Source organism: Salvelinus alpinus, chromosome 2 (genome assembly GCF_045679555.1).
Source record: "Salvelinus alpinus chromosome 2, SLU_Salpinus.1, whole genome shotgun sequence".
In the NCBI taxonomy this organism is placed as follows: domain Eukaryota; kingdom Metazoa; phylum Chordata; class Actinopteri; order Salmoniformes; family Salmonidae; genus Salvelinus; species Salvelinus alpinus.
This window is the reverse complement of record NC_092087.1, coordinates 107,097,383-107,125,078: the sequence shown is the minus strand read 5'-3', so window position 1 is coordinate 107,125,078 and position 27,696 is coordinate 107,097,383. Positions and strand designations below refer to the sequence as shown.

Sequence of the window (27,696 nt, the reverse complement as noted above, 5' to 3'; positions counted from 1 at the left end):
ACTCAAATAGACCCCGCCACAGATCACAGATTAACTGATTTACCATGGCAACTAGAGCCGCGTACTTTTCCCCGTCGGAAGCACAAATCCTCATGGAGGCATACGAGGAGGTAAAAGATATAATTAAGAAGAAAGGCAACACCGCCACAGTGATAAAGCAAAGAGAAAAAGCGTGGCAAAGTATTGCAGACCGCCTGAATGCGTAAGTAGTGCACAATTACACACTCACCGCTCCGCATCACAATTACAATTCAAATATTTAATTCACATCTCCAAAAATGCAGTTGTACTGTAATTATGAAACGGTTAAATTTTTAATTGAAATGCACTGCAGATATGAGTGAAATTGTGTAAAGTAACTCCATCACACTGTATAAAGCTATGATAAATTTTTGGATATTTTTACTGAAAACAAGGCAAAAATACCAAGTAATTTTTTGCAGTGTGACTCCATTAAATGTGTGTGTGTGTGTGTGTGTGTGTGTGTGTGTGTGTGTGTGTGTGTGTGTAGATTAAACATGAACGGGCCAAAACGGACATGGCAGCAGGTCAAAATCAAATACAAGAACATTCTGCAGAATGGTATGGTCCCTGACTAATATTTAACAAAGCACAAGCATATATTGTACCCAGAAGGTGCCTGCTCACACATTGTCTGTACTGTTTTAGCAGTGAAAAAGAATACCCACAGACAAGGCACGGGTGGTGGGTCACCAAAGGCTGACCTTACCCCAGCAGAGGACATGGCCTTGGAGCTAAATAAAGGCAGGCCCGTCTTAGAGGGGATCCCTGGGGGGAAAGAGACGAGCATAGGTTCCTCCCAAGATGCCACCCGCTTCATTCAAGGTATGTCCTTCCATCTCTACATGGGATACAACCACAGTCATATTGAATCAATTTGGACTGTCTGACTTTGGTTTACCTATTGCCTTGCAGTGTCTGGCAGCACTGTGTTCCTGTTAGAGACACCAGCACAAGCACCAGACGATGCTGATCCAGTGAGTACTCCATCAAAGGCATACTGTAGGCCTGGCATGTCTTGTCTACTAGCTTCAATATGAATCCGATTAAATGTGATAGGGTGAAGGCCCCAGTGCAGCAGCAACAGCACATGATGGAGACGATGATGAGGAGGAGACCATCTCTCTGGATTCCAGAAGGCATGAGGTATCATGTTAAGACTGTGAAAGTACTATTTACTCTACAATGGTGAGGAGTCCTCATCAAAATCAAAAAATCTAATTTCTTTTACAGGACCCAGATGCTATACAGTGGGAAAACCAGCCTGGCAACATAGTGCGTATTAATAAAAGGACACCACATCCTGCCAAATTCCAGCTGCGCTAATTGTATTGTGTTCACAGAGCTCACAAGCTATCAGAAAGTTGTATGGCAACCACCTCCGGCGCCAAATAGAACTGGCAGACATAGACATTCAGTACAAGAAGAAAAAGATGGAAAATCTTGCACTGGAGTCCGAAATAAAAAAGAGGACAATTAGGAAACTGGACCTTGAAATAAAAAAACTTGAGAGGGAGGTGAGATATGCCTTCAATGTACACTGTATGCTAACTGTAACACAAATGTATTAATCATTATTTTTCTTTCCTCCCCCAGCTCCAAGAAGATGACACAGCTCAAAATAAAAATTAGGTATATTCTCGTAAAGTCAAGTGAGCCATGACATATGAGCTCTTATTGTGAGCACACAGGACGGTGGCATCTTTCTAAGTTTTTTTTAATTTTCCCAGCAATCAGTACAACCAAGTCATCGTTATAAGGCATCGCCCTCTTTTGCCCACCCCCCCAGCACCAGGTGTGGCCACTAGCCTATATGAAGGCCCAAAATTGTGTGTTCCTTTCTGCTCTGACAATGGCATGCCCATTCGTGCGAGATGTGGTGGATGAAGAAGCACTTGTGCTGAGGAGAGCCTTCAGGCGAGAAAGGGTCTTCAGGGACCGGTTGGACCCACTGGCCTTCCCTGATGACCATCTATATGAAAGATACAGGTGTTCTGCAGATGGCATCAGGTATCTATGCAGACTACTGCGTCCCAGGATTAAGCACCGCACTGCACGGAGCCATGCACTGAGTGTGGAGCAAATGGTTTGTGTGGCCTTGCGCTTTTTTGCTAGTGGAGCCTTCCTGTACTCAGTGGGGGATGCAGAACAGCTGAACAAGGCCACAATTTGCCGCACAATAAGGAGTGTGTGTCTGGCTATCAAAGCATTAGCAGATGTCTTCATCTCCTTCCCTGGCCACAGAAGACTCTGTGACATCAAAGAGGAGTTCTATAGGATTGCAGGTAAGAGGATCTACAAATTACAGGACAACTGTTAACACATAGTAGGATACTCATTACTTTGTGTGACAGGTTTCCCCAATGTCATTGGTGCAGTGGACTGCACACACATAAGGATAAAAGCCCCCTCAGGTGCCCATGAGGCCGATTTTGTGAATAGGAAATCCTTTCACAGCATTAATGTTCAGGTGAACATAACTTTTTGATATTGTCCATTGACGAACACTCTGCATTGCCAGTGATGTGCATTGATTGGTGTAATATTCCTCATCTTATGATTTCAGATGGTCTGCAATGCTGACTGTGTGATCAGCAATGTTGTGGCAAAATGGCCTGGCTCAGTCCATGACTCCAGAATCTTTCGGGCCTCTGAAATCTATCAGTGCCTATCACAAGGTAAGCCACACAACCCCTATTTATAACCATCATGGCTGTGTCAAGAATATCACTGTGTTTATGAGGTAGTAATGATGAGATTTTGTGTTGACAGGTGAATTCTCTGGTGTGTTGCTGGGAGACAGGGGGTATGGCTGCCAGCCTTTTCTCCTGACACCTTTCACAGACCCCCAGGAAGCACAGCAGGCCTACAACCATGCCCATGCCAGGACCAGGGCCAGAGTTGAAATGACCTTTGGCCTCCTGAAGGCACGCTTTCACTGCCTTCACAAATTAAGGGTCAGCCCTGTTAGGGCATGTGATATTACTGTGGCTTGTGCTGTCCTCCACAATGTGGCCTGCCTGAGGAAGGAGAGGGCCCCCAGAGTGCCACCAGCCATGGACTGGGACAATCCGGCAATCTTCCCTGATGACGACAGTGGTCGGCTGCTGAGGGACCAATATGTGTTGAATTATTTTAGTTAGTATGTGTGCTTTCAATTTTGGTTAAATATGTCCTGCGGTGGCAGAGGAATTTGGGTTTTTTTGGGTTCGTTTTTTGACGAATTTGGCCTCTTATGATGTTTGTGCGGTATACTGTGTGTAATACAAGGCTGCAGGGAGGCTACTGCATCCATTCATTTGTCTGTTCAGTTGATGTGTATGGATTTGTCCTGCATTTATTTTAGTGTGCAGACATGCAGGGTGTGTTATATACAGACCTTTGAATGTGTATGTATCATTTTGTATAATATGCTTGGATTCTGTGCTTTCCATCTTGTAGAGTCACTGTGACTTCAGTTTCGAAAGGAGCTGATGGTTTACCTGCTTTGTTTTGTCCTTATTCAATAAAGGAACATAATGTTACACATTGTGTTTTTATATTCATATGGAATGTGTATTTGTTTATATGACAGAGTACTAGGGCCACACTGAAGAAAAAGGATAAAGTCATAAATTTATGAGGCTGGTTCTTTCTGCAGAAAAGCTACATATTGTTTTTACAGTTTTGATACTTATGACAATGTGATACTTAATATTCTGGCACATCAGCATGTCTTTGTTTATGAAACCATACTGAAGTACAATTTCACGAAATGCCCCACATCTGTCATTTTAACAACTGTCCTCCTTTAAAACAACTGGTTACAATATTATGACTTGTGTTTTTTTCCCCTCTGTGGCCCTAATATTCTATCATTTTATATATAGCCTTATAGTCTATGGGAAACTGTAAATTATCTAATGATAGCAACGTCATCTAAAAATCATTTTTTATCCAAAATCATTGAAATTAATGATCACAAACGTTTAAATAATAACAGTGGGTCTAGTTATATGTGATAACAATGTATAGTGAGCAGTGAAATAACTATTGGTTTCCATTTGTGGTGACTGCTGACTGACATTAGGGATGAGATTAAATAGATCCTGGAATTTAGCCTGGTCTGGAGCAGGCTAGCTCCACAGAATAAATCTCCATGGTAATTTATACCATAACATATCCTCCTGCCCCCTACATAGTCCATCTGTAAACTACCCACCCAATTTACCTACCTCACCCCCCATACTGCTTTTATTTATTTACTTTTCTGCTCTTTTGCACACCAGTACCAATATCTCTTCTTGCACATGATTATCTGATGATTTATCACTCCAGTGTTAATCTGCTAAATTGTAATTATTCGATTTATTGCCTACCTCATGCCTTTTGCACACATTGTATATAGATTCTCTTTTTTTCTACCATGTTATTGACTTGTTTATTGTTTACTCCATGTGTAACTCTGTGTTGTCTGTTCACACTGCTATGCTTTATCTTGGCCAGGTCGCAGTTGCAAATGAGAACTTGTTCTCAACTAGCCTACCTGGTTAAATAAAGGTGAAATAAAAATAAATAAATAAAAATCCATCTTTAGTGCAACCGGATTACGGATCAATTGAGCCAGGATCACCAAGATATCCTGGCTTAATCCCTTATCCTAGTTTTGTGCAACAGGCCCCAGGTCTGATGACATTGTAAATAATGCTGTTCCTCCCAGTTTGACTCCAGGTCTGATTACATTGTAAATAATGCTTTCCCTCCCAGTTTGACTCCAGGTCTGATGACATTAATGCTTTAGCCCATGAAAGACTTGCTTCTCCTCGATAATTGGCGTACAATCTGTCTGCTCAATAACGACTACAAAATATTAGCCTCTATATTTTCAAAAAAGATTGAAGGCCGTATTGAAAATAGCTGTGCAGCGACGCTCCCCATCCAACCTGACAGAGCTTGAGAGGATCTGCAGAGAAGAATGGGAGAAACTCCCCAAATACAGGTGTGCCAAGCTTGTAGCTTCCTACCCAAGAAGACTCAAGGCTGTAATCGCTGCCAAAGGTGCTTCAACAGGTTAGTTGAGGTAATTGAGTTAATATGTACATGTAGGTAGGGGTAAAGTGACTATGCATAGATAATAAACACCAAATAGCAGCAGTGTAAAAAAAAATGCAAATAGTCTGGGTAGCCATTTGATTAATTGTTCAGCAGTCTTATGGCTTGGGGGTAGAAGCCGTTAAGGAGCCTTTTGGACCTAGACTTGGCACTTCGGTACCGGAGTCTCTGACAATTTTATGGGTCTTCCTCTGACACTGCCTGGAATAGAGGTCCTGGGTGTCAGGAAGCTTGGCCCCAGTGATGCAACCGGTCAGGATGCTCTCGATGGTGCAGCTGTCAAACTTTTTGAAGATCTGGGGACCCATGCCAAATCTTTTCAGTCTCCTGAGGGGGAAAAGGTTTTGTCGTGCCCTCTTCACGACTGTCTTGGTGTGTTTGGACCATGATAGTTCGTTGGTGATGTGGACACCAAGGAACTTGAAACTCTCAACTCGCTCCACTACAGCCCCGTTGATGTTAATGTAGGCCTGTCCGGCCCGCCTTTTCCAGCTCTTTGGTCTTGATCACATTGAGGGAGAGGTTGTTGTCCTGGCACCACACTGCCAGTTCTCTGACCTCCTCCAAATAGGTCGTCTCATCGTTGTCGGTGATCAGGCCTACCACTGTTGTCGTCAGCAAACTTAATGATGGTGTTGGAGTCGTGTTTGGCCGCGCAGCCGTGAACAGGGAGTACAGGAGGGGACTGAGCACGCACCCCCGAGGGGCACCTCGTGTTGAGGATCAGCGTGGCAGACGTGTTGTTGCCTGCCCTTACCACCTGGGGGCGGCCCGTCAGGAAGTCCAGGATCCAGTTGCAGAGGGAAGTGTTTAGTCCCAGGGTCCTTAGCTTAGTGATGAGCTTCGTGGGCACTATGGTGTTGAACGCTGAGCTGTAGTCAATGAACAGCATTCTCACATAGGTGTTCCTTTTGTCCAGATGGGAAAGGGCAGTGTGGAGTGCGATTGAGATTGCGTCATCTGTGGATCTGTTGGGGCGGTATGCGAATTGGAGTGGGTCTAGGGTATCTGGGAGGATGCTGTTGATGTGAGCCATGACCAGCCTTTCAAAGCACTTCATGGCTACCAACGTGAGTGCTACGGGGCGGTAATCATTTAGGCAGGTTACCTTCGCTTCCTTGGGCACAGGGACTATGGTGGTCTGCTTGAAACATGTAGGTATTACAGACTCAGTCAGGGAGAGGTTGAAAATGTCAGTGAAGACACTTGCCAGTTGGTCAGCGCATGCTTTGAGTACACGTCCTGGTAATCCGTCTGGCCCAGCGGCTTTGTGAATGTTGACCTGTTTAAAGGTCTTGCTCACATTGGCTACGGAGAGCGTTATCACACAGTCATCCAGAACAGCTGGTGCTGACCTAGATGAAGGATACAGTATACAATATATAAATATGAGATGAGTAATGTGAGATATGTAAACAGTCTTAAAGTGCCATTATTAAAGTGACTAGTGTTCCATTTATTATAGTGGCCAATGATATCAAGTCTGTAGGTAGAAGCTGTTTTTAAATCTCTCTGTCCCAGCTTTGATGCACCTGTACTGACCTCACCTTCTGGATGATAGCGGGGTGAACATGCAGTGGCTCAGGTGGTTATTGTCCTTGATGATCTTTTATCCCTTCCTGTGACATCGGGTGCTGTAGGTGTCCTGGAGGGCAGGTGGTTTGCCCCCGGTGATGCGTTGTGCATACCGCACCACCCTCTGGAGAGCCTTGGGGTTGTGGGCGGTGCAGTTGCCGTACCAGGAGGTGATACAGCCCGACAGGATGCTCTCAAATGTGCACCTGTAAAAGTTAGTGAGGGTTTTCGGTGACAAGTCACATTTTTTCAGCCTCCTGAGGTTGCACCTTCTTCACCACACTGTCTTTGTGCGTGGACCATTTCAGTTTGTCGGTGATATGAACACAGAGGAACTTCAAACTTTCCACCTTCTCCACTGCTGTCCTGTCAATGTGGATAGGGGAGCGCTCCCTTTGCTGTTTCCTGAAGTCAACGATCATCTCTTTTGTTTTTGCTGACACTGAGTGAGAGGTTATTTTCCTAATACCACACTCCGAGGGCCCTCACCTTCTCCTTGTAGGATGTCTCATAGTTGTTGGTAATCAAGCCTACCACTGTTGTGTCATCTGCAAACTTGATGATTGAGTTAGAGGCGTGCATGGCCACGCAGTCATGGGTGAACAGGGAGTACAGGAGAGGGCTGAGAACGCACCCTTGTGGGGCCCAGTGTTGAGGATCAGCGGGGTGGAGATGTTTCCTACTTTTACCACCTGGGGGCGGCCCGTCAGGAAGTACAGGACCCAGTTGCACAGGTCAGGGTTGAGACCCAGGGTCTCGAGCTTAATGATGAGTTTGGAGGGTACTATGGTGTTGAATGCTGAGCTGTAGTCAATGAACAGCATTCTTGTCCAAATGGGATAGGGCAGTGTGCAGTGTGATGGCGATTGCATTGTCTGTGGACCTATTGGGGCGGTAAGCAAATTGAAGTGGGTCTGGGGTGACAGGTAGGGTGGAGGTGATATGATCCTTGACTAGTCTCTCAAAGCACTTCATGATTTAGTTCAGTTACCTTGGCTTTCTTGGGAACAGGAACAATGGTGGCCATCTTGAAGCATGTGGGCACAGCAGACTGGGACAGGGATTGATTGAATATGTCCGTAAACACATCAGCCAGCTGGTCTGCGCATGCTCTGAGGACGCGGCTAGCGATGCCGTCGGGGCCAGCAGCCTTGCGAGGGTTAACAGGTTTCAATTTTTTACTCACGTCGGCAACGGAGATGGAGAGCCCACAGTCTTTGGTAGCGGGCCGCGTCGGTGGCACTGTGTATTGTCCTCAAAGCACGCAAATAAGTTGTTTAATTTGTCTGGAAGCAAGACGTCGATGTACACGGCAGTGACGATAACCGAAGAGAGTTCTCTTGGGAGATAATACGGTCGGCATTTGATTGTGAGGAATTCTAGTGAACAAAAGGACTTGAGTTCCTGTATGTTGTTACAATTACACCATGAGTCGTTAATCATGAAGCATACACCCCCCGCCCTTCTTCTTACCGGAGAGATGTTTATTCCTGTCGGCGCGATGCACTGAGAATCCTGTTGGCTGTACCGACTCCGACAGCATGTCCCCAGCTAGCCATGTTTCCTTGAAACAGAGTATGTTACAATCCCGGATTTCTCTTTGGAAAGCAACTATTGCCCAGATTTCGTTGACTTTGTTAACTAGGGACTGAACAATAGCGAGTAATATACTCGGGAGCGGTGAGTGGTGTGCGCGCATCCAAAGCCTCACTAGAAGACCGCTCCGGCACCCTCTCCTCCGGCCTCTGGAATTAGTTCAAATGCCCTGGGAGGTGTAGACAAAGGATCCACTTTGGGAAAGTCGTATTCCTGGTCGTAGTGCTGGTTGTGCTTGTAAGTTGAAGTCTCTCTGATATCGAAGTTGTTCACCGGGGGCCTCCCACTCCTCTTTCTATTCTTGTTAGTGCCAGTTTGCGCTGTTCTGTGAAGGGAGTAGTACACAGCATTGTACAAGATCTTCAGTTTCTTGGCAATTTCACGCATGGAATAGCCTTAATTTCTCAGAACAAGAATAGACTGACGGGTTTCTGGCCATTTTGAGCCTGTAATCGAACCCACAAATGCTGATGCTCCAGATACTCAACTAGTCTAAAGAAGGCCAGGTTTATTGCTTCTTTAATCAGAACAACAGCTTTCAGCTGTGCTAACATTATTGCAAAAGGGTTTTCTAAGGATCAATTAGCCTTTTTAAAATGATAAACTTGGATTAGCTAACACAACGAGCCATTGGAACACAGGAGTGATGTTTGCTGATAATGGGCCTCTGTACGCCAATGTAGATATTGCATTAAAAATCTGCCGTTTCCAGTCATTTACAACATTAACAATGTCTACACTGTATTTCTGATAAATTTTATGTTATTTTAATGGACAATTTATTTTGCTTTTCTTTCAAAAACAAGGACATTTCTAAGTGAACCCAAACCTTTGAACGGTACTGTATTGTTCATGTCAAATACTTGAGCTGGATATATTCTTCTCAACTGTTGGATAATGGAACCAATGGAATAGTTCCTTAAAGGGGAAACTAGTTCCCCACCACTGTTTGGGCAAAAAGCCTGGAGAAATGGAACCACTTTCAAATTCATTGACAAAGATATGACTGCAATAACTGACCATCCATGATATCACAATTATAGTTTTAACAGTGTTTTGAGGCTACAGTGTTTGTTAACATTTTCTTTGTTTCTAAACATAGGAGTAAAACAACAGTTACAACTAAGCTCATGAATCACAGACCATTCATTTATAAGTCCACAAAATGGATGTAGCAACTGCAAATTGCCTGTTTTAGCATCAAGCTCATCTCAGTTATGTGTAAGTATTTGTTATTTTTACACAATGTGGTGTGTAAAATGTGCCCAGGTGTGAACTGTACAGTCTCCAGTGTTTTCTGTGTCTATGATACAGGTTGTGACGCAATGACGGCAATAAATAATTCAGCCACTTGTGAGTGCCGGTCTAGCAGCTCCTGTGGCGGGCCAGGTGCACGTTGACACGGTCGCCAGTTGTACAGTGTTTCCTAAGACACATTGGGTGCGGCTGGCTTCCGGGTTAAGCGAACAGTGTGTCAAGAAGCAGTGCGGCTTGGCAGGGTCGTGTTTCAGAGGGCACGCGGCTCTCGACCTTCGCCCTCTCCCGAGTCCGTATGGGAGTTGCAGCGATGGGTCAAGACTGTAACTACCAATTGGAAATCACTAAATTGGAGAGGATAAGGGGTAAAATATATATATATATTTTTGTTTTCAGACCAAAAATATATTTACATTTTTTTACTAGAAAGCAATATTATATTGAGATGTATAAAGAGAAGCATGTGTTGCTTGATTAGTGAAACATTTTTATGAGTGAGAATTGAAAACAAACTTTACATCTACTACACATCTGTATTTAGGCCATGTCTGATTCATTCAGTCAATTAAACAGAAAATATAAAAATAGATCAAAATATATCAAAATAAGAATCTAGGATCTATACTATAAGCATCTATACTGGTCCTACATGGTGTAACAATACACAGATGTATATAATGAACAGACTAGGTCTATACTACTCCTACATGGTGTAACAATACATCATGTAGATGTATATAATGAACTACATCATGTAGATGTATATAATGAACAGACTAGGTCTATACTGCTCCTACATGGTGTAACAATACACAGATGTATATAATGAACAGACTAGGTCTATACTGCTCCTACATGTGACAATACACAGATGTATATAATGAACGTCCACTAGTGGCGTTCCACATTTTATTGTTATTCAGATTTATATTAAAAGATATGTTGCTTTAATGAAATGCTTTTTTACTAAATTCATAACATTTCTAGGTTAAAATCAAGAAACGCACATTCTACTAAATCTATTTAATAACTGTAATTTTAAAAATATCCAAATCATATTTTTCATATCAACATTTCATTTAAAAACAACCTCAAAAACATAAGTCAGAACACAGCCTCTCTATTCTGTCATGTGATTGCAGGTCCTCTGTCCTGGAAAGTATGTTAAGATTTCTCTCCAGAGTGTATTCTCTTCTTATGTTTGTTCAGGCTTCCTAACTGGGTAAAACGCTTTCCACAATGGGAGCAGTGGTGTGGTTTCTCCCCCGTGTGTGTCCTTTCATGTGATTTTAGGTCCTGTGATCGTGAAAATCTCTTTCCACAGTGGGAACATTGGAACGGCTTTTCTTCTGTGTGAATTATATTATGGTTGTTCAGGTTCCCTAACTGGGTAAAACTCTTTCCACACTGGGAGCAGTGGTAAGGCTTTTCTCCTGAGTGTATTCTCTTATGTTTGTTCAGGCTCCCTAGCTGGGTAAAACTTTTCCCACAATGGGAGCAGTGGTGTGGTTTCTCCCCTGTGTGTGTCATCTCATGTGATTTTAGTTCCTGTGATCGTGAAAATCTTTTCCCACACTGGGAACATTGGAACGGCTTTTCTCCTGTGTGTTTCATCTGATGTTTTTTTAGGTTCCCTAACTGGGTAAAATCCTTTCCACACAGGGCACAATGGTGTGGTTTCTCCCCTGTGTGTGTCCTCTCGTGTGATTTTAGGTGCTGCAATCCTGAAAATCTCTTTCCACACTGGGAACATTGGAAAAGCTTTTCTCCTGTGTGTAGTCCTTTATGCTTTTTCAGGCTCCCTAACTGGGAAAATCTCTTTCCACACTGGGAGCAGTGGTGTGGTTTATCCCCTGTGTGTGTCCTCTCATGTGATTTTAGGTGCTGTGATCGTGAAAATCTCTTTCCACACTGGGAACATTGGAAAGGCTTTTCTCCTGTGTGTATTCCTTTATGCTTTTTCAGGTTCCCTAACAGGGTAAAACTCTTTCCACACTGGGAGCAGTGGTGTGGCTTCTCCCCTATGTGTGTCCTATCATGCTGTTTCAGCTTCCATAACCACTTAAAACTCAAATTACACTGGGAGCAGTGGTGTCGTCTCACTGGTTTGGGCGTCTCTGTGTCTGATTCCCCTGAAGGACTCTTCTTCCGTCTGTCAGAGTGAGAGTCTGGTCTCTCTCCTGCCAAAGACAGAGTATTTAGTTAAACAGAGAGACCTGAATGAAATCTCCTGCTCTTCCTATGAGGTTTAATCCATTACCCTGATGTAAAATTTAGTGGCACAGGAGGAGGCTCTTAACCAATTGTGCTATTGTGTGTGTTTTTTTTCGCATTATTTGTAACTTAATGTTTCTGCCACAGTCTACTGCTGCTCTTTAATTATTTGTTTTTATTTATCTATTTCCTACTTAAAACTGCATTGTTGGTTAAGGGCATTGTTGTATTCGGCGCATGTGACAAATAAAATCTGATTTGATTACTAGATCACTCATTATTCAACTTTGTATTTGGATCCTGGATGCCGATTGGTTAATAACAGTTCCATTTGAATCATTCCTACACATCCACTGTTCCAGCCCTGCCAGGAAATTCATCAACTAATCTCTACTGGAAAAAAGCATCTTGTATAATCTAGTGGCCAATTGTTAGTTTGCTACTAGAATGGTACATAAGGGGTTCAGTTAAGATGGGGTTAGAATGTTAGATAAGGGGTTAAGATGGGGTTAGAATGTTAGATAAGCGGTTAAGATGGGGCTAGAATTGTACATAAGGGGTTAAGATGGGGCTAGAATGGTAGATAAGGGGTGAAGGTGGGGCTAGAATGGTACATAAGGGGTGGGGCTAGAATGGTACATAAGGGGTTAAGATGGGGCTAGAATGGTACATATGTGGTTAAGATGGGGCTAGAATGGTACATATGTGTGGGGCTAGAATGGTACATATGTGGTTAAGATGGGGCTAGAATGGTACATATGTGTGGGGCTAGAATGGTACATATGTGGTTAAGATGGGGCTAGAATGGTACATGTGGTTAAGATGGGGCTAGAATGGTACGTAAGGGGTGAAGATGGGGCTAGAATGGTACATACGTGGTTAAGATGGGGCTAGAATGGTAGATAAGGGGTGAAGGTGGGGCTAGAATGGTACATATGTGGTTAAGATGGGGCTAGAATGGTACATGTGTGGTTAAGATGGGGCTAGAATGGTACATGTGTGGTTAAGATGGGGCTAGAATGGTAGATAAGGGGTGAAGGTGGGGCTAGAATGGTACATATGTGGTTAAGATGGGGCTAGAATGGTACATGTGGTTAAGATGGGGCTAGAATGGTACGTAAGGGGTGAAGATGGGGCTAGAATGGTACATACGTGGTTAAGATGGGGCTAGAATGGTACATGTGTGGTTAAGATGGGGCTAGAATGGTACGTAAGGGGTGAAGATGGGGCTAGAATGGTAGATAAGGGGTTAAGATGGGGCTAGAATGGTACATGTGTGGTTAAGATGGGGCTAGAATGGTACATATGTGGTTAAGATGGGGCTAGAATGGTACATACGTGGTTAAGATGGGGCTAGAATGGTACATACGTGGTTAAGATGGGGCTAGAATGGTAGATAAGGGGTGAAGGTGGGGCTAGAATGGTACATATGTGGTTAAGATGGGGCTAGAATGGTACATACGTGGTTAAGATGGGGCTAGAATGGTACATACGTGGTTAAGATGTGGCTAGAATGGTACATAAGGGGTGAAGGTGGGGCTAGAATGGTACATAAGGGGTGAAAATGGGGCTAGAATGGTACATATGTGGTTAAGATGGGGCTAGAATGGTACATACGTGGTTAAGATGGGGCTAGAATGGTACATACGTGGTTAAGATGGGGCTAGAATGGTACATACGTGGTTAAGATGGGGCTAGAATGGTACATACGTGGTTAAGATGGGGCTAGAATGGTACATACGTGGTTAAGATGGGGCTAGAATGGTACATACGTGGTTAAGATGGGGCTAGAATGGTACATACGTGGTTAAGATGGGGCTAGAATGGTACATACGTGGTTAAGATGGGGCTAGAATGGTACGTAAGGGGTGAAGGTGGGGCTAGAATGGTACGTAAGGGGTGAAGGTGGGGCTAGAATGGTACGTAAGGGGTGAAGATGGGGCTAGAATGGTACATATGTGGTTAAGATGGGGCTAGAATGGTAGATAAGGGGTGAAGGTGGGGCTAGAATGGTAGATAAGGGGTGAAGGTGGGGCTAGAATGGTAGATAAGGGGTGAAGGTGGGGCTAGAATGGTACATACGTGGTTAAGATGGGTCTAGAATGGTACATACTGACAGATGCTAAACTTAATTTAATGCTGCAATATAGTAACCTGTTCATATTTTCCCCATAAACAATGACTTGATTACCCTAATAAAGTTTAGAAACTTTTGTTTAGGTTTGGTGTGGATATTATAGGGCTTAGCTATGGTTTGGTGTGGATATTATAGGGCTTAGCTATGGTTTGGATATTATAGGGCTTAGCTATGGTGTGGATATTATAGGGCTTAGCTATGGTGTGGATATTATAGGGCTGAGCTATGTTTTGGTATGGATATTATAGGGCTTAGCTATGGTTTGGTATGGATATTATAGGGCTTAGCTATGGTTTGGATATTATAGGGCTTAGCTATGGTTTGGATATTATAGGGCTTAGCTATGGTTTGGATATTATAGGGCTTAGCTATGGTTTGGATATTATAGGGCTTAGCTATGGTTTGGATATTATAGGGCTTAGCTATGGTTTGGTGTGGATATTATAGGGCTTAGCTATGGTTTGGATATTATAGGGCTTAGCTATGGTTTGGATATTATAGGGCTTAGCTATGGTGTGGATATTATAGGGCTTAGCTATGGTGTGGATATTATAGGGCTTAGCTATGGTTTGGTGTGGATATTATAGGGCTTAGCTATGGTGTGGATATTATAGGGCTTAGCTATGGTTTGGTGTGGATATTATAGGGCTTAGCTATGGTGTGGATATTATAGGGCTTAGCTATGGTTTGGAGTGGATATTATAGGGCTTAGCTATGGTTTGGATATTATAGGGCTTAGCTATGGTTTGGATATTATAGGGCTTAGCTATGGTTTGGTGTGGATATTATAGGGCTTAGTGTGGATATTATAGGGCTTAGTTATGGTTTGGTGTGGATATTATAGGGCTTAGCTATGGTGTGGATATTATAGGGCTTAGCTATGGTTTGGTGTGGATATTATAGGGCTTAGTGTGGATATTATAGGGCTTAGTTATGGTTTGGTGTGGATATTATAGGGCTTAGTTATGGTTTGGTGTGGATATTATAGGGCTTAGCTATGGTTTGGTGTGGATATTATAGGGCTTAGTGTGGATATTATAGGGCTTAGTTATGGTTTGGTGTGGATATTATAGGGATTAGCTATGGTTTGGTATGGATATTATAGTACTTAGCTATGGTTTGTTGATTAATAAGGAATACGGTTTTGAAGTCTGTCCTATATCTAGCAGATATAAAAGATCAGGAAATATTTTTAGTTTTTTTGGACACACATTTAACCCCTTATTTCTGTTGGCACAAAACTAACTCCATCTGATTTTAAATAACCTGTGGTAAATATTTTTTTATACATTTAATTCTGATCAAAAATATCCTTCCTTGTCTTGAATCTGTCCTCTTCATCATTTGAAGTCAGACATGAGATGATTTCTGCTTTAATGTGACGTCAAGCAAAGACACTGAGCAAAGCACTACAGGAAGACATATTCAGATGTTTACAAATGTTGTGAAAAATATAACGGGAAGCATTTGATCCATAAACGTTTTGTTGGCCGCCCCCCACTCTTTGTAGCTTTCACAATTCCTACAGTACAGAACTATTAAAGTGTAGACCTTCAGTAGAATGCCCCTTTAAAACCACACATCGGTTCAACAACTGCAGAGTTTGTACCCCTGTTTTTAAGATATTACTCACTGTTGTTAATCAGTTCTCCTGTCTCCTCCTCTTCTTCCTCCAATGTGACAGTAATCTCCCCCACTTCCTTCATTCCAAAAACGTCTTCCTCTTCTTTTACTGTAACACCCTCCACCTCTTTCACTCTGAACGCGTCTCCATCTTCTGTCAATGTAACGTCTTTCTCTTCTTCTTTCACTTTAACAGCCTCAATCTCTGCTTCTATTTTTACTGTGACATCTTCTTCTTCCTTCTCCTCTTTCACGACAATGTTCAGCCCCAGAGCTTCTTTCTCCGTCCAGCAGATCCCCTCTTTGGAAGTGGGGGAGTTGTTTAATGAGCTCATGGTCGGGATGTTAGCTAGTTAGCATTAGTGACTAGGCTAGCACTACTGCTAATTTACCCAGCCAGCTATATAGCTAGCTGACTAACAACAACGTAAATATTCAGTTAAATGGTGTAACTAGCTAGTAGATACGACACGTGTGTTTATAACACAGTGTCTAATATACACCGAAACCGTTAAAAGAGCTTGAATGTTTTCGGCTATGTTGGCTAGAGAGATACGGAGGTGGATAACTCGCTTTTGTTGTTGGAGAAGCGTCCCGTCCATTAGATTATACGTCACACCGGCAGCATTGCCTGAAACAAGCACATCGCCATCTGTTGGCTGGGGAGGGTAACACAGTCAAGGGACATTTCCATTTTGGTTAATACTCACTGTAGAAACATCTGTTGGGTTGGTATAATGTGGAACGACCCACCTCATTGGTTAATATTCCCTGTAGTAGAAACATCTGTTGGGTTGGTAGAATGTGTAAAGACCCACCTCATTGGTTAGTATTCCCAGTAGTAGAAACATCTGTTGGGTTGGTAGAATGTGGAAAGACCCACCTCATTGGTTAATATTCCCTGTAGTAGAAACATCTGTTGGGTTGGTAGAATGTGGAACGACCCACCTCATTGGTTAATATTCACTGTTGTAGAAGCATCTGCTGGGTTGGTAGAATGTGGAGAGAAGTACTGAGTAGGTCCAAACTGCTCCTACACGGTGTAAAAGTACTGAGTAGGTCCAAACTGCTCCTACACGGTGTAAAAGTACTGAGTAGGTCCAAACTGCTCCTACACGGTGTAAAAGTACAACTCTTCTGTTGGCACTCTAAAAGGTCCCAGTTACATTACAAATGGTCCTTTTGTTCGATAAGCTCCTTCTTTATATCCATAAAAACTCAGTTTAGCTGGCACGCTTCAGTCAATAATCCACTTGGTTTCCTTCCTTCAAAATGCATCCAAAATGGATCCCAAACGTTACCAATAAACTTATCCAAACAAGTCAATCAACGTTTATAATCAAACCTTATGTACCCTGATACGCAAATAAGTTACCAATAAACTTATCCAAACAAGTCAATCAACGTTTATAATCAAACCTTATGTACCCTGATACGCAAATAAACAATAAAATTTAAGACGGAGAATCGTTGTCTTTACCCGAGAAAAATACCAGAGAATGCGCTCTTATGCACGCGCTTGGAAACAGCCAAAATGGGAGCCACCTAGAAAAACAAAAATTTCTGGCAAATATTTCAAAAAACCAGCCTGAAACTCTTTCTAAAGACTGTTGACATCTAGTGGAAGCCCTAGGAACTGCAATCGAGCACAATTTCGCCCTATTATAAAAGAGCCAGCCATTGAAATCAGTGGTAGGATGACATTTTTTGGGGGGGGATGATTTGTCCTCTGGTTTTTGCCTGCCATATATGTTCTGTTATACTCACAGACATTATTTTAACAGTTTTAGAAACTTTAGAGTGTTTTCTATCCAAATCTACCAATTATGTGCATATCCTAGCTTCTGGGCCTGAGTAGCAGGCAGTTTACTTTGGGCACGCTTTTCATCCGAACGTCAAAATACCGCCCCCTATCCCAAGAAGTTAAACAGGTCAACATTCACAAGGCCGCAGGGCTAGACGGGTTACCAGGACGTGTACACTAAGCATGCGCTGACCAACTGGCAAGTGTCTTCACTGACATTTTCAACCAGTCCCTGACTGAGTCTGTAATACCAACATGTTTCAAGCAGACCACCATAGACCCTGTATCCAAGAACATTAAGGTAACCTGCCTAAATGACTACTGACCCGTATCACTCATGTCTGCTGCCATGAAATGCTTTGAAAGTATGGTCATGGCTCACATCAACACCATTATCCAAGAAACCCTAGACCCACTCCAATTTGCATACCTCCCCAGCAGATCCATAGATGATGCAATCTCTATTGCACTCCACATTGCCCTTTCATACCTGAACAAAAGGAACAACTATGTGAGAATGCTATTCATTGACTACTCATTCAAAACCATAGTGCCCTCAAAGCTCATCAATAAGCTCAGGACCCTGGGACTAAACACCTCCCTCTGCAACTGGATCCTGGACTTCCTGACGGGCCACCCCCAGGTGGGAAGGGTAGGTAACAACACATCCTCCATGCTGATTCTCAACATGGGGGCCCATCAGGGGTGAGTGCTCAGTCCCCTCCTGTACTACCTGTTCACTCATGACTGCACGGCCAGGCACGACTCCAACACCATCATTAAGTTTGCAGATGACACAACAGTGGTAGGCCTGATCATCGACAACGACGAGACAGCCTATAGGGAGGGGGTCAGAGACCTGGCCGTGTGGTGCAAGGACAACAACCTCTCCCTCAACGTGATCAAGACAAAGGAGATGATTGTGGACTACAGGAAAAAGAGGACTGAAAACGTCCCCATTCTCATCGACGGGGCTTTAGTGGAGCAGGTTGAGAGCTTCAAGTTCCTTGGCGTCCACATCACCAACAAACTAACATGGTCCAAGCACACCAAGAAAGTCGTGAAGAGGGCACAACAAAACCTATTCCCCCTCAGGAGACTGAAAAGATTTGGCATGGGTCCTCAGAACCTCAAAAGGTTCTACAGCTGTACCATCGAGAGCATCCTGACGGGTTGCATCACTGCCTGGTATGGCAACTGCTCGGCCTCCAACCGCAAGGCACTACAGAGGGTAGTGCGTACAGCACAGTACATCACTGGGGCCAAGCTTTCTGCCATCCAGGACCTATATACCGGGCGGTGTCAGAGGAAGGCCCTAAAAATTGTCTAAGACTCCAGCCTCCGTAATCATAGACTGTTCTCTCTGCTTCCACACGGCAAACGGTACCGGAGCACCAAGTCTAGGTCTAAGAGGCTTCTAAACAGCTTCTACCCCCAAGCCATAAGACTCCTGAATATCTAATCAAATGGCTACCCAGACTATTTGCATTGCCCCCCTTTTACATCGCTGCTACTTTCTGCTATCATCGATGCATAGTCACTTTAACAACTCTACCTACATGTACATATTACCTCAATTACCTCGACTAACCGGTGCCGCCGCACATTGACTCTGTACCGGTACCCCCTGTATATAGTCTCCACATTGACTCTGTCCCGGTACCCCCTGTATATAGCCTCCACATTGACTCTGTACCAGTACCCCCTGTAGATAGTCTCCACATTGACTATGTCCCGGTACCCCCTGTATAAAGCCTCCACATTGACTCTGTACCAGTACCCCCTGTATATAGCCTCCACATTGACTCTGTACCAGTACCCCCTGCATATAGTCTCCACATTGACTCTGTCCCGGTACCCCCTGTATATAGCCTCCACATTGACTCTGTACCAGTACCCCCTGTATATAGCCTCCACATTGACTATGTCCCGGTACCCCCTGTATATAGTCTCCACATTGACTACCCCCTTGGAAGCAGTGGTATGGTTTCTCCCACGTGTGTGTCCTCTCATGTGATTTTAGATGCTGTGTGTAGGGTGTTTCCTAAGGCACATTGGTGTGGCTGGCTTCCGGGTTAAGTGTGTCAAGAAGCAGTGAGATGTATATAGAGAAGCATGTGTTGATTGATTAGTGAAACATTTTTAATGAGTTAGAATTGAAAACAAACTTAACATCTACTACACATATGCACATGAGGCAATTTCTGGTTCATTCAGTCAAACAAACATATATAATTTAAAAGAAATAAGCACCCAGGTCTATAATGGTCATATATGTAACAATAATGACAATACACAATACACAGATGTATATAATGAGCACCCAGGTCTATAATGTCTATAATATATGTAACAATATGTATATAATGAATGTCCACATTATATTTATATATTATATAAAATAAGCACATAGGTATATAATGGTCATTTATGTAAATAGGAAAACCTGCAAAATCGGCAGTGTATCAAATACTTGTTCTCCCCACTGTCTGTAACAATACACAATACACAGATGTATATAATGACAATACACAATACACAGATGTATATAATGAATGTGCACTAGTGCCGTTCCACATTATATTTATATTCAGACAACAATATGTTCCATTAATCAAATGCAGCACCTGTGTTTTCTCTGACATGGTGGAATAATACTAATGGGAACATTCATCAGGAAGTGAGTGTCAAAATAATTGTCAACGTTATCAGAACAACGTCATCAAAATGTTCATACACCTTTAGCGTGAAGACTAGTATACACATTAACTCAATGAAACACAACAACTTAAATTCATAACATTTCTAGGTTAAAAATCAAGAAATGCACATTCTACTAAATCTATTTTATAATTGTAATTTTAAAAATATCCAAATCATATTTTTCATATCAACATTTCATTTAAAAACAACCTCAAAAACATAAGTCAGAACACAGCCTCTCTATTCTGTCATGTGATTGCATGTCCTCTGTCCTGGAAAGTATGTTAAGATTTCTCTCCAGAGTGTATTCTCTTCTTATGTTTGTTCAGGCTTCCTAACTGGGTAAAACTCTTTGCACAATGGGAGCAGTGGTGTGGCTTCTCCCCTGTGTGTATCATCTCATGTGATTTTAGGTCCTGTGATCGTGAAAATCTCTTTCCACAGTAGAAACATTGGAATGGCTTTTCTTCTGTGTGTATTATATTATGGTTGTTCAGGTTCCCTAACTGTATAAAACTCTTTCCACACTGGGAGCAGTGGTAAGGCTTTTCTCCTGTGTGTATTCTCTTATGTTTGTTCAGGCTCCCTAACTGGGTAAAACTCTTTCCACAATGGGAGCAGTGGTGTGGTCTATCCCCTGTGTGTTTCATCTCATGTGATTTTAGTTCCTGTGATCGTGAAAATCTCTTTCCACACTGGGAACATTGGAAAGGCTTTTCTCCTGTGTGTATTCCTTTATGCTTTTTCAGGTTCCCTAACAGGGTAAAACTCTTTCCACACTGGGAGCAGTGGTGTGGCTTCTCCCCTATGTGTGTCCTCTCATGCTGTTTCAGTTTCCATAAAAACTTAAAACTCAAATTACACTGGGAGCAGTGGTGTCGTCTCACTGGTTTGGGCGTCTCTGGGTCTGGTTCCCCTGAAGGACTCTTCTTCCGTCTGTCAGAGTGAGAGTCTGGTCTCTCTCCTGCCAAAGACAGAGTATTTAGTTAAACAGAGAGACCTGAATGAAATCTCCTGCTCTTCCTATGAGGTTGAATCCATTACCCTGATGTAAAATATAGTGGCACAGGAGGAAATGGCTGCCGTTTTACAGGCTCTTACCCAATTGTGCTATTGTGTGTGTTTTTTCACGTTATTTGTAACTTATTTTGAACATAATGTTTCTGCCACAGCAGTCTACTGCTGCTCTTTAATTGTTAGTTATTTATTTATTTATTTTATATATATATTTTTTTAATTTTATCCCCTTTTCTCCCCAATTTTTCGTGGTATCCAATCGCTAGTAATTACTATCTTGTCTCATCGCTACAACTCCCGTACGGGCTCGGGAGAGACGAAGGTCGAAAGCCATGCGTCCTACGAAGCACAACCCAACCAAGCCGCACTGCTTCTTAACACAGCGCGCCTCCAACCCGGAAGCCAGCCGCACCAATGTGTCGGAGGAAACACCGTGCACCTGGCCCCCTTGGTTAGCGCGCACTGCGCCCGGGCCCGCCACAGGAGTCGCTGGAGCGCGATGAGACAAGGATATCCCTACCGGCCAAACCCTCCCTAACCCGGACGACGCTAGGCCAATTGTGCGTCGCCCCACGGACCTCCCAGTCGCGGCCGGCTGCGACAGAGCCTGGGCGCGAACCTAGAGACTCTGGTGGCACAGCTAGCGCTGCGATGCAGTGCCCTAGACCACTGCGCCACCCGGGAGGCCCGGCATTGTTGTTTCAGGCCTTGTTGTTTTCCTGTTGTATTCGGCACATGTGACAAATCTGATTTGACTAGATCCCTCATTATTAAACTTTACATTTGGATCCTGGATGCCGATTGGTTAATAGCCGTTAGTTAGTCACAATACTACCTGGGTAATGGCTGTTAACAGTTCCATTTGAATCATTCCTACACATCCACTGTCCCACAGCCCTGCCAGGAAATTCATTAACTAATCTCCACTGTCCCACAGCCCAACCAGGCAATTCATCAACTAATCTCCACTGTCCCACAGCCCAGCCAGGCAATTCATAAACTAATCTCCACTGTCCCACAGCCCAGCCAGGCAATGTATCAACTAATCTCCACTGTCCCACAGCCCAACCAGGCAATGTATCAACTAATCTCCACTGTCCCACAGCCCAGCCAGGCAATTCATAAACTAATCTCCACTGTCCCACAGCCCTGCCAGGAAATTCATCAACTAATCTCCACTGTCCCACAGCCCTGCCAGGAAATTCATCAACTAATCTCCACTGTCCCACAGCCCAGCCAGGCAATTTATAAACTAATCTCCACTGTCCCACAGCCCAGTCAGGAAATAAATCAACTAATCTACGCCGATTAAAACACCTGGTATTCTACCGAGTGGCGCAGCAGTCTATTTATTTATTTATTTAACCTTTATTTAACTTGGCAAGTCAGTTAAGAACAAATTCTTACTTACAATGACGGCCTAGGAACAGTGGGTTAACTGCCTTGTTCAGGGGCAGAACGACAGATGTTTACCTTGTCAGCTCGGGGATTCGATCTAGAAACCTTTCGGTTACTGGCCGAACGCTCTAACCACTAGGCTACCTGCCGCCCCGGTCTAAGGTAATCTTGATCATTATTAAGACCTTATTCTGCGTACACACCGATTAGCGCGAGTGAAGTGAGTTCGGAATGTATCCATATGTCATTTTCACATAAAAACATTATAATTCACAAAAATAACATGGTCGCTGTGGTAGAAGTTTGATTTTGAAAAGGTGATTTTCTGCATCAATGCCATCAGGTAGACTACATGGACACATCTGAATTCAAACAGGTTTATTAGAGCCATTTTGGTATCAGAAAGAAAACGTATTAGTAGATATTTTGGTTTGTTGAATATAAAATGTATTGAACGTTCCAGAATCTGAATAGTTCCAGAATCTGAATAGTTCCAGAATCTGAATAGTTCCATGCCTGATGTCAGTGTACATTCCTTTTGTTGTTGTCAGTGCCCTGTTTAATGTTGCACACTTCCTTCTCCTTCTGCATTCCCCCTCATAAACATCCTGTCCCCCCTTACCTCTTCCCTGTCTACTGTACCCATGTGGAAGAGGTAAGTCACTGCAAAATCTTCCCATGAAAATCATAATCCTAAACTCATGCTGGAGGGTCATGTCAGGATGAGCCTGCAGGAAGGGTACAACATGAGGGAGGAGGATGTCTTCCCTGTAACGCACAGCGTTGAGATTGCCTGCAATCACAACAAGCTCAGTTCGATGATGCTGTGACACACCGCCCCAGACCATGACGGACCCTCCACCTCCAAATTGATCCCGCTCCAGAGTACAGGCATCGGTGTAACGCTCATTCCTTCGACGATCAACGCAAATCCGACCACCACCCCTGGTGAGACAAAACCGCGACTCGGCAGTGACGCGCACTTTTTGCCAGTCCTGTCTGGTCCAGCGACGGTGGGTTTGTGCCCATAGGCGATGTTGTTGCCGGTGATGTCTGGTGAGGACCTGCCTTACAACAGGCCTACAAGGCCCCAGTCCAGCCTCTCTCAGCCTATTGTGGACAGTCTGTGCACTGATGGAGGGATTGTGCGTTCTTGGTGTAGCTCAGGCAGTTGTTGCCATCCTGTATCTGTCCCGCAGGTGTGATGTTCGGATGTACCGATCCTGTGCAGGTGTTGTTACACGTGGTCTGCCACTGCGAGGACGATCAGCTGTCCTTCCTGTCTGCCTGTAGCGCTGTCTTAGTTGTCTCACAGTACGGACATGGCAATTTATTGCACTGGCCACATCTGCAGTCCTCATGCCTCCTTGCAGCATGCCCAAGCCACGTTCACGCAGATGAGCAGGGACCCTGGGCATCTTTCTTTTGGTGTTTTTCAGAGTCAGTAGAAAGGCATCTTTAGTGTCCTAAGTTTTCATAACTGTGACCTTAATTGCCTACCGTCTGTAAGCTGTTAGTGTCTTAACGACCGTTCCACAGGTGCATTATGGTTCATTGAACAAGCATGGGAAACAGTGTTTAAACCCTTTACAATGAAGATCTGTGAAGTTATTTGGATTTTTACTTATTATCTTTGAAAGACAGGGTCCTGAATAAGGGACGTTTCTTTTTTTTGCTGAGTTTATATGTTAAAACACTTCTAATGTGTTAATATGGTCACACTGACAGGACTTTTGTCTTGGATCTGGGTCGGGTCTGATATAATTTCTACAAGTCTTGGGGTATGTGCAATTTTACGGACTGGACCCGATTGGACCAGTCCAGAGAACTGCGTGAGCTTCTTATCTGTGTCAGCCAATTGCAACACAATAAAACATATAGCTTTTTGTCCAGCTGAAACTGGTTCGGGCTGCTGATGTCACGTGCTCCTGCTGCTGAGGAGAGAGAAAATGTAGCCCTGGCCTACTGATCGGTAACTAGGTTACTGTTATAAAGATAATCATTGTTAGATTAAAGGAGCAACACTGGTTGGCCTAAAACTTTTTTCCTCATCTCAAGGTCAGAGTCAATTGGAACGCATAGCTAAACCCTATAATATCCAAACCATAGCTAAGCCCTATAATATCCACACCAAACCATAGCTAAGCCCTATAATATCCACACCAAACCATAGCTAAGCCCTATAATATCCACACCAAACTATAGCTAAGCCCTATAATATCCACACCAAACCATAGCTAAGCCCTATAATATTCACACCAAACTATAGCTAAGCCCTATAATATCCACACCAAACCATAGCTAAGCCCTATAATATTCACACTAAACTATAGCTAAGCCCTATAATATCCACACCAAACCATAGCTAAGCCCTATAATATTCACACTAAACCATAGCTAAGCCCTGTAATATCCAAACCAAACCATAGCTAAGCCCTATAATATCCACACCATAGCTAAGCCCTATAATATCAACACCATAGCTAAGCCCTATAATATCCACACCATAGCTAAGCCCTATAATATCCACACCATAGCTAAGCCCTATAATATCCACACCATAGCTAAGCCCTATAATATCCACACCATAGCTAAGCCCTATAATATCCACACCATAGCTAAGCCCTATAATATCCACACCATAGCTAAGCCCTATAATATCAACACCAAACCATAGCTAAGCCCTATAATATCCACACCATAGCTAAGCCCTATAATATCCACACCATAGCTAAGCCCTATAATACCCACACCATAGCTAAGCCCTATAATATCCAAACCATAGCTAAGCCCTATAATATCCACACCAAACCATAGCTAAGCCCTATAATATCCACACCATAGCTAAGCCCTATAAAATCCACACCATAGCTAAGCCCTATAATATCCACACCAAACCATAGCTAAGCCCTATAATATCCACACCAAACCATAGCTAAGCCCTATAATATTCACACCAAACTATAGCTAAGCTCTATAATATCCACACCAAACCATAGCTAAGCCCTATAATATTCACACCAAACCATAGCTAAGCCCTATAATATCCACACCATAGCTAAGCCCTATAATATCCACACCATAGCTAAGCCCTATAATATCCACACCATAGCTAAGCCCTATAATATCCACACCATAGCTAAGCCCTATAATATCCACACCAAACCATAGCTAAGCCCTATAATATCCACACCATAGCTAAGCCCTATAATATCCACACCAAACCATAGCTAAGCCCTATAATATCCACACCAAACCATAGCTAAGCCCTATAATATCCACACCAAACCATAGCTAAGCCCTATAATATCCACACCATAGCTAAGCCCTATAATATCCAAACCATAGCTAAGCCCTATAATATCCACACCAAACCATAGCTAAGCCCTATAATATCCACACCATAGCTATGCCCTATAATATTCAAACCAAACCATAGCTAAGCCCTATAATATCCAAACCATAGCTAAGCCCTATAATACCCACACCAAACCATAGCTAAGCCCTATAATATCCACACCAAACCATAGCTAAGCCCTATAATATCCACACCATAGCTAAGCCCTATAATATCCACACCATAGCTAAGCCCTATAATATCCGCAATGGAGGGTCATTTGATTAATCCGCTGTCTTAACAATGGAGGGTCATTTGATTCATCCACTGTCTTAACGATGGAGGGTAATTTGACTTCCAGTTAAGCAATTTTTTATTTGTAGTTTTAACAATTCCTACAGTACAGAACTATTAAAGTGTAGACCTTCAGTAGAATGCCCCTTTAAAACTACACATCGGTTCAACACCAGCAGAGTTTGTACCCGTTTTTAAGATATTACTCACTGCTGTTAATCAGATCTCCTGTCTCCTCTTCTTCTTCCTCCAATGTGACAGTAATCTCCCCCACTTCCTTCATTCCAAAAGTGTCTTCCTCTTCTTTCACTGTGACAGTCACCTCCTCTTTCTCTTCCTCCTCTTTTACTGTAACATCCTCATCCTCTTTCACTCTGAACGCGTCTTCATCTTCTGTCAATGTAACGTCTTTCTCTTCTTCTTTCACTGTAACAGCCTCAACCTCTGTTTCTTGTTTTACTGTGACATCCTTTTCTTCCTTCTCCTCTTTCACGACAATGTTCAGCCCCAGAGCTTCTTTCTCCGTCCAGCAGATCACCTCTTTGGAAGTGGGAGAGTCGTTTAATGAGCTCATGGTCGGGATGTTAGCTAGTTAGCATTAGTGACTAGACTAGCACTACTGCTAATTTACCCTGCTAGCTAGCTGACTAACAACAACGTAAATATTCAATTAAATGGTGTAACTAGCTAGTAAATACAACAAGTGTGTTTATAACACTGTTGCTAATATACAACGAAAGCATTTAAAGAGCTGAAATGTTTTCGGCTATGTTGGCTAGAAAGCAATCGAGGTGAATGACTCGCTTTTGTTGTTTAAGAAGCGCCCCGTCCATTAGATTATACGTCACACCGTGTAATGGCCTGTGAAACAGGCACATCGCCACTTGCTGGGTGGGAGGGTAACACAGTCAAGGGAAAAGTTCATTTTATTTTGAAACAAAAGGGTAGATTTTTTATTTATTTTATTATATAATATTGTGTGTTGATTAGTGAATATTTTTAATGAGTGAGCATTTTAAACACCCTACCATACTACTGTACATCTGCATTCAGAAAATCAATCAAACAAACAGATAATATCCCAATAAGGCAGCTAGGTCCAAACTGCTCCTACACGGTGTAACAGTACTGAGTAGGTCCAAACTGCTCCTACACGGTGTAACAGTACTGAGTAGGTCCAAACTGCTCCTACACGGTGTAATAGTACTGAGTAGGTCCAAACTGCTCCTACACGGTGTAACAGTACTGAGTAGGTCCCACTGAGTAGGTCCAAACTGCTCCTACACGGTGTAACAGTACTGACTAGGTCCAAACTGCTCCTACACGGTGTAACAGTACTGAGTAGGTCCAAACTGCTCCTACACGGTGTAACAGTACTGAGTAGGTCCAAACTGTTCCTACACGGTGTAACAGTACTGAGTAGGTCCAAACTGCTCCTACACGGTGTAACAGTACTGAGTAGGTCCAAACTGCTCCTACACGGTGTAACAGTACTGAGTAGGTCCAAACTGCTCCTACACGGTGTAACAGTACTGAGTAGGTCCAAACTGCTCCTACACAGTGTAACAGTACTGAGTAGGTCCAAACTGCTCCTACACAGTGTAACAGTACTGAGTAGGTCCAAACTGC

The 27,696-nt window shown here is 43.2% G+C and overlaps 3 protein-coding genes across 3 annotated transcripts; 1 reads left to right on the top strand and 2 right to left on the bottom strand.

The window, feature by feature from the left end:
* The first annotated feature begins 279 nt into the window (after positions 1-279).
* On the top strand, positions 280-3,545 carry LOC139549886 (uncharacterized). The gene is made up of 9 exons (XM_071360593.1): positions 280-582; positions 670-846; positions 937-998; positions 1,081-1,167; positions 1,255-1,296; positions 1,365-1,538; positions 1,618-2,306; positions 2,588-2,699; positions 2,794-3,545. Exons 1-7 carry the CDS (start codon positions 519-521, stop codon positions 1,651-1,653), a joined length of 642 nt encoding a protein of 213 aa, XP_071216694.1. The 5' UTR covers positions 280-518; the 3' UTR covers positions 1,654-2,306; positions 2,588-2,699; positions 2,794-3,545.
* Positions 3,546-10,009: 6,464 nt separating this feature from the next.
* Positions 10,010-16,100, bottom strand: LOC139548768 (zinc finger protein 135-like). The gene is made up of 2 exons (XM_071358592.1): positions 15,525-16,100; positions 10,010-11,720 (listed from the first exon to the last, which is right to left on the bottom strand). Exons 1-2 carry the CDS (start codon positions 15,847-15,849, stop codon positions 10,705-10,707), a joined length of 1,341 nt encoding a protein of 446 aa, XP_071214693.1. The 5' UTR covers positions 15,850-16,100; the 3' UTR covers positions 10,010-10,704.
* Positions 16,101-19,438: 3,338 nt separating this feature from the next.
* Positions 19,439-26,862, bottom strand: LOC139549368 (zinc finger protein interacting with ribonucleoprotein K-like). The gene is made up of 2 exons (XM_071359816.1): positions 26,278-26,862; positions 19,439-20,985 (listed from the first exon to the last, which is right to left on the bottom strand). Exons 1-2 carry the CDS (start codon positions 26,639-26,641, stop codon positions 20,306-20,308), a joined length of 1,044 nt encoding a protein of 347 aa, XP_071215917.1. The 5' UTR covers positions 26,642-26,862; the 3' UTR covers positions 19,439-20,305.
* Between the last annotated feature and the right edge of the window lie 834 nt (positions 26,863-27,696).

Coding starts and splice junctions, on each gene's coding strand:
- LOC139549886 (XM_071360593.1), top strand. CDS start 519: ATGAACGGGCCAAAACGGACATGGCAGCAGGTCAAAATCAAATACAAG. Junction 1,297..1,364: donor AAAACCAGCCTGGCAACATA/GTGCGTATTAAT, acceptor TTGTGTTCACAG/AGCTCACAAGCTATCAGAAA. Junction 1,539..1,617: donor TAAAAAAACTTGAGAGGGAG/GTGAGATATGCC, acceptor TTCCTCCCCCAG/CTCCAAGAAGATGACACAGC.
- LOC139548768 (XM_071358592.1), bottom strand. CDS start 15,849: ATGAGCTCATTAAACAACTCCCCCACTTCCAAAGAGGGGATCTGCTGG. Junction 11,721..15,524: donor AGGAGAACTGATTAACAACA/GTGAGTAATATC, acceptor TGTCTTTGGCAG/GAGAGAGACCAGACTCTCAC.
- LOC139549368 (XM_071359816.1), bottom strand. CDS start 26,641: ATGAGCTCATTAAACGACTCTCCCACTTCCAAAGAGGTGATCTGCTGG. Junction 20,986..26,277: donor AGGAGATCTGATTAACAGCA/GTGAGTAATATC, acceptor TGTCTTTGGCAG/GAGAGAGACCAGACTCTCAC.